This window comes from Pterocles gutturalis, unplaced genomic scaffold (assembly GCF_000699245.1).
Source record: "Pterocles gutturalis isolate BGI_N339 unplaced genomic scaffold, ASM69924v1 scaffold28180, whole genome shotgun sequence".
NCBI lineage: Eukaryota > Metazoa > Chordata > Aves > Pterocliformes > Pteroclidae > Pterocles > Pterocles gutturalis.
Window position 1 is genome coordinate 12,524 of NW_010146712.1, and position 13,630 is coordinate 26,153.

General features: G+C 38.7%; 1 protein-coding gene across 1 annotated transcript; it reads right to left on the reverse strand.

Moving 5' to 3' along the window:
• Window positions 1-1,315: 1,315 nt before the first annotated feature.
• Window positions 1,316-13,304, reverse strand: LOC104470802 (receptor-interacting serine/threonine-protein kinase 2-like). The gene is made up of 11 exons (XM_010085853.1): window positions 13,153-13,304; window positions 10,755-10,908; window positions 10,410-10,565; window positions 10,121-10,269; window positions 8,370-8,419; window positions 7,115-7,276; window positions 6,363-6,448; window positions 4,930-4,998; window positions 3,969-4,134; window positions 2,915-3,067; window positions 1,316-1,602 (listed from the first exon to the last, which is right to left on the reverse strand). Exons 1-11 carry the CDS (start codon window positions 13,302-13,304, stop codon window positions 1,316-1,318), a joined length of 1,584 nt encoding a protein of 527 aa, XP_010084155.1.
• Window positions 13,305-13,630: the final 326 nt, after the last annotated feature.

The window sequence follows — 13,630 nt, forward strand, 5'->3', positions numbered from 1 at the left end:
ACATCAGTTCTTTCCCTCACAAGCAAGACATCCTTTGTTAGCAGAGGCTGTTGAAAGTTCCCATTTAAAATGCAGACTGAAAAAAATTCAAGAGTGAAGTAGATGTTTAGCGCCTTTAATATGGAAAGCTATTTTAAATACATTCTGATAGACGTTGCTTTTAACTGTAACAATATATTATCTCAAGGCAGTCTTACAGTTTAATGACTTTATGTTAAAAAAATTATATTTATGGTTCCAGTAGCATTGTAGTATGTGATGTAACAAATTTCTTATCCCTTAAATGTGTCTAGAAAACACATCATCACTGTGTTAAAAATTGCAGCCTGCCAAACTACCAAATTCGGCGAGCAGCTTGAAACTGCAGAGGGATCAAATGCAAGAGAGGGAAACAGAGTAACATGGTTTTGCATTTGAAATACTTGTAGATTGTATAACAAGTTCTCATGTTAATCCAGTGCCATGAAGCTTGAAGGAATCCTGCTGTGCCTTCAAAAAAACCACCATCTTATATAACTCTGTTCATTATAATTAAAATAACCTTACTACCTTCCTTTACAGTTCAGAACAACCACTGTTTCAAAATTATCAGCTTGGCACCTCTTCTTCCTGGTTTAATTTTACATTTGAACTGCAGACATACTTAGAGAACTACACAGATGTAAGGTATTATTAAGCCCCACTTCTCCAAAGTGCTGCTATCAGTGCCCCTTTTTCAGAGCATGACCATCTGTGAGTGAAAATAAAACTATTTATATTCATAATATAAAATGTCCAAGTCTTACGTGAGGCCCTGTTGAAGAAATATTTCTTGATTCTTTTAAGCCTTTCACTCTAACAGCTGGCTCAGATATGAGCTCAGTGAAAGGCAGTAATTTTTTTCTCCTCATCTAGTACCCAGTTGTTTGCTATCCTTATTTGGAAGGATTTAGTAACAGCCGTTCTTCCATAGTGTGACCTCCAAAAAGTCATGATCCATTTTCCTCCCCTCTAAGAAAATATGGGAAATAAGGTGTCATCTGACTTGAACTGTATTTGCTCTGGCACACATTGCACTCCCCATCTCTGAGGTCCAAATTAGAATTTGTCAGACCAGTCTTGGTGATTTCTGCAGGCAGTGGTTGACTTAACCTTTTAATCCAGCTAGCTTTTTCCACTAGAGGACTAAAATCATGGCCTGTAGGAAGGATTGACTTCAGTCAATGGGTTATGAGGAATTAACATGAATCATTGCCATTTCAAATTACCAGTGCTCTGATGCCTGTAACAAATGGCAGAAAAATAAGTCACAACAGCCTGTTTACCTTCGAAGGCGTCAGCAATGGCTGCCTCGTCCTAGAGGACTACATTTGGTCACTGAAAGCACAGTCACTACAACCTGTGCTGCCCTCTCCCCAAGGCAAAGACAAGTGTCCAGCAATGCCCGAGCACGCCCAGTCACTGTGGGGTACGAGGTAATTGTTTCATAATCCATTCGGGACAACGTTTGCTGTGAGCGAAGGACATCAAGGATGTGGTTGAGGCGTCCTTCTGTCATGCAGCTCAGTATGGTCTGTCTTTGACAGGCTAGTATTTGACAGCAGTTTCCTTTGCAGCAAGGATCTTGAGTGAAAAGGAAACAAAATGAGCTAAACCAAGTGCTCTTTTCTTCTAGAAGTTGTTAGCAAGTGATAGCATGAACACCAGAAATATAAACCCAGTAGAGGAAAGGAGTAGGAAGAGTTAGCTTGTAGTCCAGTGTACTTTCATCTTTTGTTCAAAACTCATGAAGATCAGATTACGGAAAATAAATGTTTCTGAAGATTATTACATGCTCAGATTGTGTAAGAGGAGGAGATTTTCAGGTCTCGTGCTGTTCATCTAGCATCTGTATTAAACTTTATGCAAGCAGCTTGGCTTGACATGGATGAGAAAACTCTGTCCCATTGAAAGTGGAGGAAGAGATAATAGGTAATTCAGGGTAGCAGGACGGTTTGAAACGTGTATTGTGAAACTGGGAACTTGAACATGTGTCAAAGCCAAACTAGTAACAAAAGTAATATTCCTGGCAAAATGATCAACTGCTTTGGGTTCTGTCTCTTTTCACAAACTCGTTACAATATGTAGTACTGACATTGGGGTTTTTAGTGTACAGTAAATGCCAAGAGAAAATTCATAACCAAAAGCCATTGTTGCTTTGGAGAACATGGCCTCTGTCATTCTGATTTCTGATTGTCACCAGTAGAGTTCTGTGATTAATTTTCCTGTATGAATTAGTCTGTTGATTTATCCAAAAATTACATAATCACTTGGAAATAAATTGAAGTGGAGAAGGACGGCCAGCAAGATGTGAGAACGATCATAGGCCAGCTTGAAAAAATTAGTGAAAAAAGCTCACAAAGCTTCACCTGCAGGCAGAGGAAGGCTTCACAAATCAGAAGCTGGCCTTTTCTACCTCTGTTCAGTAGGAAGAATGAGACCATGTAGAAATGAATGGTCCCCCTCCTCCTAGTCACCTGTTTTTGCAGTCAATAGCTGTTTTGTAGAGGTATAAAATACACAGCTTAAAATTTTTAAAAAAATAATAATCCAGACTTAAGCAACTACTGTCTTTCACACTGAATGTGTGCTATTATTTTCTGTATTTTTATTATGGTTTCCAGACCTGTTCTCAGCCTGAATATGACCCTGGAAAAGAACAAGCCAATGTTCTCAGTGGCCAGTGACTGAACTTCTGAGAACATATGAGTAGCTGTACACAGACAGACTCATGAGACATTTGTATCAAGTCTGGAGGTGTTATTACACTAAATACCTGAAAACGTGCAAAAAATTTAGAGACATCTGTGTCCTTCAAACTTAAAAGAATTTAATCACTAAGATCTGCCCATGGAGAATATTGCCCACCCACCTCAAACTGGAAATGGTGTCTTACCTGTCGCTGCTTGTTCAGGATACGTAGTTTGTGGTCTGTCCTTAACACCCAGCGGTGGGTCCTTACGCTGACTGCTTTCTTTGACTGCAGTTGAACCAGATAAAGGAATCGTGCAAAAGGAATTTGATTTTCTTCTGTCAGAGCCTGGGTGATCTAGAAAACGTTTAAGATGAGTGAGACCTTTGAACTGAACAACAACAGAACATTATATATATATATGTCAGCCACTGCAGAAGACTGGAACTGAAACGAAAACTAACTTGTGAGTGCTTACTTATTACTAGCTGTGCTCTGGGCCCTTGTTAATATAGCGTTATTCCTACGAAGATTTTGGCATGTGTTACCACACACATCTGACTTTTTCAAACCGTCTGTAGGAATTTGTTCCTGAAGTTATGGAACATTCTATTCTGTCTGTAAGTCTGACAGCTATTGATCAGAACTAAAATACTTGGAAATGCAGATGTTGTTATAAGTGAATTGATTTCCTATGGCTCAACTTCTGTATCTGAAGGCATAAGAAACACAGAAAAAACTTTCAAGGAAATATATCACTTCCTGACACAAATTTAAACACTTTGACAGGACAAATCCACATCAGAAAGGCAAAGAAAGTTACTTATATAGGAATGGTGACTACCAGGAATCATTCACATGTTCCTGGCAACACAGTCTTTTTAAAACATATCTCCTTTTCTTATTAGCAAATGACACAAAAGCAGTTATTCTGGTGGCACAAGGCTTCCCAGGAGGGACTTGTTCTGTCAAAAGCAACAAGCAGTATTTGATGTGTGAGGGAAAGGCAGCTGTACATTACAGGTTAGGGTTCTAAAAAAAAATAACGAGGCTTTTTGGTGTATACACTTAATCAAAAGGTACTGTGGCGTGTCTGGTTTTCTGCAGTGAACTCAGTCCTTCAGATGATGCCAGTAGAGGGCACAGCTGTACTCTGAGAAGGGACAATTTTACATGGAAAATAACTTGTATATGGAACAACTGGTAATATTTATTCTTTTCTTAGAATAGTTGGAGCTGAGTGTTTCAAAGCAGAGACCTTTCTTTGTTGTGTTCTGTGGGACAGTATGTGACAGACGTGTATCAAGAATATTTTCTCCTCCTGCATTATTTGCATTGCTACCAAGTAGAATAGTTGATAAGCTTGGCACTACAAAAGGAATTTTCTTGCTGATTATGCAGTTGGTTTTTTGAGGACAGATGACCTGAAAAAGATGAAAATAGAGAAGAATTATCTTCTTGGAAAATTTTGTTTTCCCAACCCTTTTCTAAGCAATGTTCTCTTGGCATCTAAGGAAGCAGTATCGCAGTACAGGGCAGGGTGGGTGCGCAGCTGTTGAGCCTACAGACATAATTCAACTTTAGCTGCTTACTTGGGTCACTGTGGCAGCACAGATCCATAGGCTAACTGCCCTGGGATTTACTGCAGTCCTACATCGCTTCTGCAGCCTGTGCTGCCAGCAGTCACGGTGTCACTAGAACACGAGCTGTTTAAAGCTAGCTCTGATCCAGGCATGTGAGCTTCAGTTCTACTGCTGGATCTTTCAGCACTGGCAGGCCTGCCACAGGTGACAAAATTACTTTGAAAATGGGAGTTAACTGTGTTTTGGAGTGATCACAAAGCAGTTTGCCTTGCTCTAAGAAAATTGGTTGAAAATGCTAGAATTCAGCCTGTGAATTTTTCCAGCCATCATTTTGAACACACTACAAGAAATGTGAGATTTTTGCCATTTCATTAGGACCTCTTCAAGAAGGAGAGGTTTAAAGCAACTCTTAAGTGGAGGAGGTTGCGTTTGAAAGGACAACATCAGAGTCAGCTACTTGAAAGAAGGTAGAACATTGGGTTTTGTTGATTAGCTGGATGGAGTTACACTGGTGAGGGAGAAAAAGGTTTAGGGACATTTTGCCACACAGTGTTTGTATTATGCATTGTCAGGGCTGGCAGGAGAAACAAGCAGCTTATGAAGTACCCTTGTAAGAGTCTTGTGCCATGTACTCACCTCTGAATTGCGTATGCCCATCTGCAATGTGTATGTTTCTGAACCTTTGCATGCATTAAGAGCTGTCTCCTGGAAAAAATAACAGTAACTCTAGTAAGTATCCATCTGGTTTGTTCAATTCACAGTTGTCAGGAGCAGGAATTTATATGGCAATTTATACTGACAATATATATTGTCAAGTATGCTGATCTGTAGTAACAGGGAATCGCACAGAGCAATTTTGCATTTCAACACATGTAAGCGGGCATAGTCTCTGACAGAACTCTACCCTCTTACTGTTTCTCCTATTTCAAATTTATTTTAAAACCCAGTTTTGAATCATGCAGGGGAAGGTGGAAATAGCTCTGTATTGAGAGAGGGAGAGATTGGACTAGCTAAAACATGTTTTCCTTGAAGTATCCAAACAGCAGGGCCGTGTTGTGTTTAGTATGCCAAGCTGTCTGCAATAAGGATGTGTCAATACTTGTAACTGTTTTTCCATTTTGTACATCTGCAGCAGATTTTTAGTTTATATACTTCAACACTTACGAACCAATCCATTTTCAAGAATCTCCAGTAGCATTTTCATAGTCATTTTGGACATATTATCAGTTCAGTTGTCTGAACACTAAATAGTGCTCTTGCTAAGCCGCAAATAGAAAAATAAAACCTTGGCATAAACAACTCTCATAAGCACAGTGATGAAATCAACACAGCATGGGTTGTGTAAATCCAGATGGAGTCAGGTTTCTTGTTCAAGGGTTGAAGCACGTGTCACTAGTTTCCCCACTATGACTATCTAAGTTAACTAGGTAGGATATAGCTGTATTTGTGCCAGCCAGGTTTGCGCCAGCCAGATTTGTGTCAGGTTTCCTATGGCAAGGTAGACATAGATGGAGTTAGCTGTATCCCTCAGTTGTTGGCCATTCCCCATCCATTCCTGTGGTATTAGAGAACAATCCTAGACCCTAGGACAAGCAGTGTCTTGTGCCTGAAGCACATCAATTTAGAAGCAGTGAAGCATACAAAAAAAGTGCTGCTAGCAGTATTGCTGCAGCAGGTACTAACACTGTCCAGGTTTTGGAATAAATATCTCTTAGCAGTACATACAACAAAAAATTGTCTTGGTTCTAGCCCTCATCTGATCTGCTTGAGGCTAATATTTGTTCTCAGTCGCATGGGTTTACCAGTCTGACTGCAGCTGGTGACTAGAAAGAAGGCATCATATTTTTATAATTGCAGCTAGCAATTTACATGGTTTCTAGAGAACCTCCCATATGTATCTTCTACAATTCCTGAATGAACCTGAAGTACCAAAGGGTACTCTCCAGCTCTCTGGCATGTCCAATAAAACAATGAAGACAAAACCTTTCCTGGTTTTGGACCACGAAGACTGTAATTGAAGGAATCAGGTAATGTTTTTGTAGGAGAATAAAACTTAATTTTGCACTAACCTTTGCATCCATCAGACTGTAGATTGCAGTGGAAATTGCCTCCTTATTTATACTAGTCAAAATTCCATTTAGAAGGTCTACACATTCTGCAGGGGGAATAAAGCTGTTTAAATACCACATTGCATATGAAAGTGTGTATATATTTAGGCTTCAATGTATAGCAACTAACTTTACTATTATGTTGAGTAGCTAGGTGAACTATAGGAAATAGTTCAGTATGACTTCCACCTCATACCACCTTTTAGATTCCTTTTTGAACCGATTTTAAAGAACAGTTACAGTCACATTAAAATTATATTTTCTTAAATGTTCATACAGATTTAGTGGACTTATTTGCAAAAGTTTTACACATGACTGTATAAATCTGTCACAATAAAGCTATATGCAAACTGCTTCCTCAGCACTTGTGTATTTCAGCTTTGAAAATTTGCTCAAAAGTCCTCAAGTATCACAACTCTAACATTCCTTGGCTATCTTTTTAGAAACAGAGGATAAACATAACAGTTCCACTAAAGTAAACTATGACCAGACACTTCAAAAGTGAACTGGTTATGCACTGGAATCAAGACAGGTTGATATTTGTTGAAATAGTATACACAGCTGACAATATCCCTTCCTTTATTTGTACCCACTTTTACTTTATACCAAACACAATTTTGGAACTAAGTATGCCACCTCTGGTAGGAGGCTTCAGTTAGAAAAACCATTGACAGTACTCTGAAGATCTGAAGACTGCAAATCCTGAACGTTACCTGCAGTACGTGGTCTGTAATCTGGTTCTTGATGCCAGCACAGAGCAATAAGGCGCAACAGTCTATTCCTCTCGGGCAAATTGCTCAGTATAAACTTTTCTGAAATGCCAGGCCGCAAGCTGTTGCAGATTCCTGCCAAAACTTCCAGCAGCGTTGCCTGACCTGTAATTTATAGGAAAATGTCACTGCAAAAAACATTAAATGCCTCAGAACTCTCTTAAAATTATATCCAGCATAAGTTATTTTGCGTATTTTAAAACAGAGAGTTCTTTTAGAAGCAAAAATAAAAAACATACTAACACTCTTGTAGAACAGCTGTGCTAACCTTTACCAATAACCACAGCTACTTATTGCAGCAGGCCGTAGCAGAATGCACTCTGTCCAAATAATAAGGTCACCAATGGCTATGTATGCATGCTTTGTAAACTACATGCACAGATACCTCAGGTATACCTGTAATTTTTATGGGTATATTCTAAGCACACAGTTTTATGTAAAGCCTTCCATCTGCATTGTAGGAACTCCTGTTGTACAGAAATACTCCAGGCACCAGAAGGTGGCAGCCACAGGCTGCATGACCATCAGCACACCTTTCTGGGCAGTGTTTCTAAAAGGTCCTCAGCCTGTAAAATACAGGAGTCCTTCCTTTTTGCCATGCAGAATGGAGCCTTTCATTGATCTCCACCTCCATGAAACAGGGATCATTCCTAGTCTGTGACAATTATTATACAGTGCTCTGCAAACCAAGTTATTTAAAACTGCTCACACTTCCGTCTAAGAAAGGAAGATTCCCTGCTTACTTAAGAGAATTCAGCATGAACTAGCATTTCTTGATCAGGACCTGAAACTCATGGCAGCTTTAAAAATGAGCATTCTGCTCATCCAGTTAGATGCTTGTCACTAAAATGTTCCCTGATTTTTAAATTACAACTGTCACATAAAAAGGGTATTCTTTCTCAGTAAAGGTAAGCTGAAAGCCCAACTTGGTAAGAGTGCTTCAGCAAGCACAGAGAGATGATACAAGTGGGGTGAGGAGCTACACCTTTCCCCTGCAGAAAGAGCAGCTTCTGTGGAAACACTGAGGATTTGTTGAGGGATTGTAATCTTTACATCCCATAACATGGAGCTACGTGCTGTAACAGTAATACAAGGCAAAGGGACGTGAAAAGACAGTGCTATTTGTACCATAATTTCCCAAGGAGGGAATTTGTGAAAAAGATTAGGGCAAAGGCTGACATGAACAATAGTTAAATACCTTCAAAAGGTTTCCGTCTGCTTAGGCTCTCCCAACACAGTATTCCAAAACTTGGGGGAAAATAGAAAAAAAAGAAAAAAGAACAGCAAAAGACCATTCATTAATTTGCAATCTGTGTCAGTGTTCTCATTTCCAAAAGCAAGTTTATTGGTTTAAGACAAAGGAGCTTTTCAAGATAATGTCTTGTAAAGTCTTTCCTAATTTGGTGAGGTTCTTTTTCCTGGATTACTAGGTTTCAGTTTTCAGATGAGCTGTTCTTCTAAAATAATAAATCAGTTACAATTAATTTTTAAATAATTTTTAAAAAGCATAGAATTATGTTTCAGGTTACCACCTTATCTCCACCTTATCTACCACATTTGCTCTTGTGAATTTCAGAATCTTCTGTTCTCCTTTCTCTATAATTTTTGGCTTGTTTTCAAGTAATTTAAGGAGCACCTGAAAGAGCTGGACTTTTCAGCAGGTACTACCAAGCACATCAGTTAACCTAACAAAAACTTGATTCCGACCCAGTGTGTCTCTATTTTCTTCAGCAAATTTTGATGGAGCTCCAAATGTTTTTTTCCTTTCCTAACATCCTAGGAAGTATTCCAGAGATACCATAGATAGACATATATAACCCACAACTTAGATGGTATAAAATACAATTATTTCCACATAAAATCTGAAAGTGCTTTTACTTAAATACCCTCTAGGAAAGTATTAATGTAATGTGATCACACATGTAACTTACATTTACTTAAGTAATATTTCCTATATGACACATACTTTTATTTTCTCTGTTGCACCACTGGCTAGACATTCACCTATCTCATGCACCAAGTCACATCTCAGCAGCTAAAATTATAGAAGAATGACATGCTGGAGAATGAATTATGCCACCTGAAAGTACGCCACCCCTCTTCCTGCGCAACAATCTCGTGTTTATGAACAACACCAGATTAGTCACATCATTCATAGGTCTCCTCAAGTGTATGCTGTATTCGACTCATCTCAGAGCCTGCCTCTGTGACGATAAAGCAGGATTTTAAATTTGCTCCCTCCATAAAAGCTCTGAGAGCAGAAGAGTGGTCATGCTTAAAATTATTTATGATGTTAGTCCACAGGCTCTGTGTGCTGGTTGTAAAGATGGATGTCCATACAGACACCAGTGGCAATTTGAGGTTGTCTCATTTATTGAGGAAACTATGAAACACATAACATATCCAAAGAGGACATGTGGCAGTAGGCAATCTTCCGACTTGGTATAAATCATCTTAGTTAAAAAGTACGAATACTTCAGTGGCTCAGTAAATTATTCCAGCAGAGATTCCACAGGACCTTAATGGGACACTATTGAGAGAAAGGTCTTATTTTTACCTGGGCCTCATCTAGGCATCAACAGTTCTTCCTGAAACTAAAGCCAACAACAGTTCACACTTAGAAACTATATGAATTGTAGTTATTAGGTTTCTAAATGTATATGAAAAAGTTTTGGCAGTTACGTTACACTTTTTAAACATTTAGGTCCATTATTTAAGTATTTATATGGCAAACTTTGAAAACAGTTCTAAACCTTGGTATATTATTCACTAAATATGGGGAATTTCAAATTTCATTCACTGCTGTAATTGGCCTCATCTGGAATACTGTCCTACTGCATTACATAGATCTGGTATTTTTACCGTAGTGGCTTTGAAAATAAGTATTTTGGCAACACTGTAGAATGTAGCAAGCACTAGGTATGACCTGCCCTTAAAAATCCCATTCACCTGTAAATATCACCTTCCTGGGAAGGAAGGCCTCCTTCAAGTATTTCAGGAGCGAGGTACACTAAATCCTGGCAGTTTCTTTGGTTGCAGTTCTGCAGGTCTGACCTCAGTTGCTGTTTCCTCCAGTTGGTTAGACCATAATCTGATATCTACAGAGGTGGGAGAAAAAGCAAATTTTACTAACAATACCTTAAGTCTTGCTATTAAATGTTGACTGTTAGGATAAATATATACAGCAATAGGACAATCACTGGATTTGCATTAATAGGCTAAAAGTAGAAGCTACCACCTTGGCTCTGTACTGCGTATCCAGAAGCACATTGGAAGGTTTCAGGCTGCAGTGGCAGAAAGCAGGCTCGAGGCTGTGAAGGTGATGCAGCCCTTCAGCCACATCCGACAGGATTCTTACAAGTAAGGGAAACGGAAGTTCTGGGTAGAGCTGATGCTGAGGAACACAAATATGGGGTTTGGCACTTGTTACTATTCACATTTTCTTTTGGCAATATACAGAAGTACAATACAGAAGCTAAAGAACAGATGGACTATGACTACTGTCCATCATTTACGTGCTGATTGTTCTCTTGTGGCTGCCCTTGTAATTAATTTCATCACATAAAAGATGACTTTCATGCACCTCATGGATGAGTGAGTGGAGGGATCCATTGTTCATCCACTCAGTCACTATCCCCACAAGTCCATGGTACTGGTAAATCCCAAGAGAAGGCAGGAGACGGTCAGACTCATAGTGTCTGACATTTGCTATATCCTGAAGTAGCAACTTCCACTCCCTGTAAAAAACAGCAAGAGTTAGAGGCTGATTAGATTGAAGGGAATTTCACCTAGAGATGAGATAGTGTAGGTTATGGAAATGAGAGATAACCATATGGCTGAACACAAGCTAATATAATTCTACCAATAAAACCAATATTACATCATCTTCAAACAATTCTAAGAAAATGAAGCAATCCCCTGTGTAGTATGTTTTTCTAATAGAACATGAAAGACTTCTGGATGCTTTAATGTGAACATAAGAGCACAATTTAAAGCAGGACTGAAGTGCAAAGGCAGGAGAAAGCTGAATTATGACATGCTAGATTAAGAGTAATCGAGTTTTTCCCCCTTACTGTCTCCAAGAATTTACATTGTGTGCTTTTGCTGTTAGCGAGATCTGCATTTACAAGGAAATGATGATCTTCCATGCTTATCTAATGAGACCATGTTGATTAAATTATATATGACATCATAGCATGATATAAAAGCGAAGCGAAATTCAGATTTGATGTAAGCAGTACCATTCCAGTGACTTTGCCAAATTTGATTCAAGCTCAGCTGAGGCTGCATTGTAGACTTGAATTCAAACAGAGTTTATTTACAAATAACAAAACTTTGCTTTGATCATCATCAGAAGAATAAAGTTTTGTTGTTTAAGGACTACAGACAGTTACTTCATGCACAGGAAACACTGAACTGTCAATTCAGTTGTGCATTTTGATGGAGATAACTGAACTTCTGTTGCAGGTTCAATTTTTGCTAATTGTTTGATTTTAAAGATATTATTATCTCTATGGTACTTGTGAGCTGACAATTCATTGGAATTCATTCAAAATTCAGTTGATTTCAACAGACCTGGAGCTCATTCTCATTATTGTAACTAGCCTCTCCATTGAGAATGCAGTTTCAGTTTCTCATATGTACTGTGTTGATTCACAAGCTTGTAAAATAATCACTGGAAGTAATTCCCAGCCCCACCTGTTTTAACACTTATTTCTACAAATACAAATATTTATCATCAGCACACAGTTAAACTTTTTGCAGCTGGAGTAAAATACAGTTTATTCACCCAGCTTTCCTAAACAGTGTGTAGCGTAAACAAGAGATCAGAACGATAGGAGAGAAGAGCAGAACAGTGGCTTTAGATTTAGGGAGCAAGTTTGAGTAAAAAGATGCCAAAACAGGATACCATGTTAAATTCCAAGCAAAGTAAAATGTTGATTTCTGTAACTAACTATTTTTTGTTTTGGGGTTTATTTGTTTGATTTGAAGAAAATCTGGATAGGGGATGGAGGAAACATGTTTTTCTTTAAAGAAGATACCAAACGAATAACATTTGTTCAAGATTACAAAATTGCTGGACTTCGGTTATATAAATAACAAGCAATCCTCCCCCCAACCACAAAAAACCCTTACGTTTTTTAACTTAATTTTTAAAATTCTGGCAGCATTTGGTTTTTGAAGTATCACTGACAATTTAAACTGTCAATTGAAAAATATTTGTATGAATGACTGATTTTCCCTCCCCTGGCTTTATAGTGGAACAAACTAAACACTATGTATTCCCCTAGGACACTTTTGTATTTTACTTTCAACAAAAGCCACTTGAATGGCAGCGTTCTTTGCTAACAAGAGTAATTAGTCCATAAATGCACATCAGACACTCCTTTTCTGATAAACAGTCAGATGAGTGCATTCTCTAAAATGCTTTGGTCTTCCTTCAGCAGAAGTAGCTTGTGGTTATTCTTGTAAACTTTCCATGTTTTTGTCACACACTGGAATTTTGTGGTCAGTAGGGTGACACCCATCAGTTACTGCTCATTTGTTTTTATAATTAGGACATGTACATATCTCACTGCCCTGGAACCCTGACCATTATCCCTCCCTCCTCCCATTTCTCTACTCCCTCAATGGCACGTGCTGTTTTAAATGAAATTCAACTGAGATCTCTTCAGGGACTCCCGAAAGAAGTAATACCATAGCATGCTGAGTATTACTGATCAGGGTCTGTAGACATTATGGTAGAGATAATTAATGACTTCAGGATTAGGCTCTACTTTTATAAACATTTCTAAAAAAACCATAGAGCTTGTTTCTCAGTATGACTGCCTCCAGGTTGCCTCTTGGCTAGTCCAGATTTCTAGGAATGGATATATGTTTAGGGTTCAGATGATCCTGGGCATGTCACAATTCATTCTGGTGCCATCGCTGCAGGTCTTTGTCCCCACCTGCATGGTTAGTTGGCCAAATACGACACATACCTCTCTGTAGTGTCCTGGCTGGTCAACAGCTTCACCAAGATGGGAGTGTTCCAAGAAGTATGAAAGGCTTTGAGTGCAAAGCCTGAGCTTGTCCTGGTCAAACTGAAGCTATCCAAATCTTCCTGGGCTACTATAGGTAACAATTTGGCCATTTCTTGATGGCTGGCTTGGGGGAAAAAAATGGCAGAAAAGTTTTAAGGACTAATTTTGTTACTTATAGTGAAGCACAGTTAAACTTCCTTCCACCACCCCTCACTTCCCAAATAACTATTGCCCTAATCCAACGCGCTTACTTTTACCACTCTGTGTCAGAGTTTCCTTATAAAGACAGGAAAAACGCACTAATTGCAAAGGAGTGTCTGGACAATAACTTGCCATCTGAGGCTGCAAGGTGCTAATTAATTGCTCATTATTGTTTCCATCTGATGACTTTGAAATGTGGGACCATTATTTATAATATAAAATGTGATTTTAATGT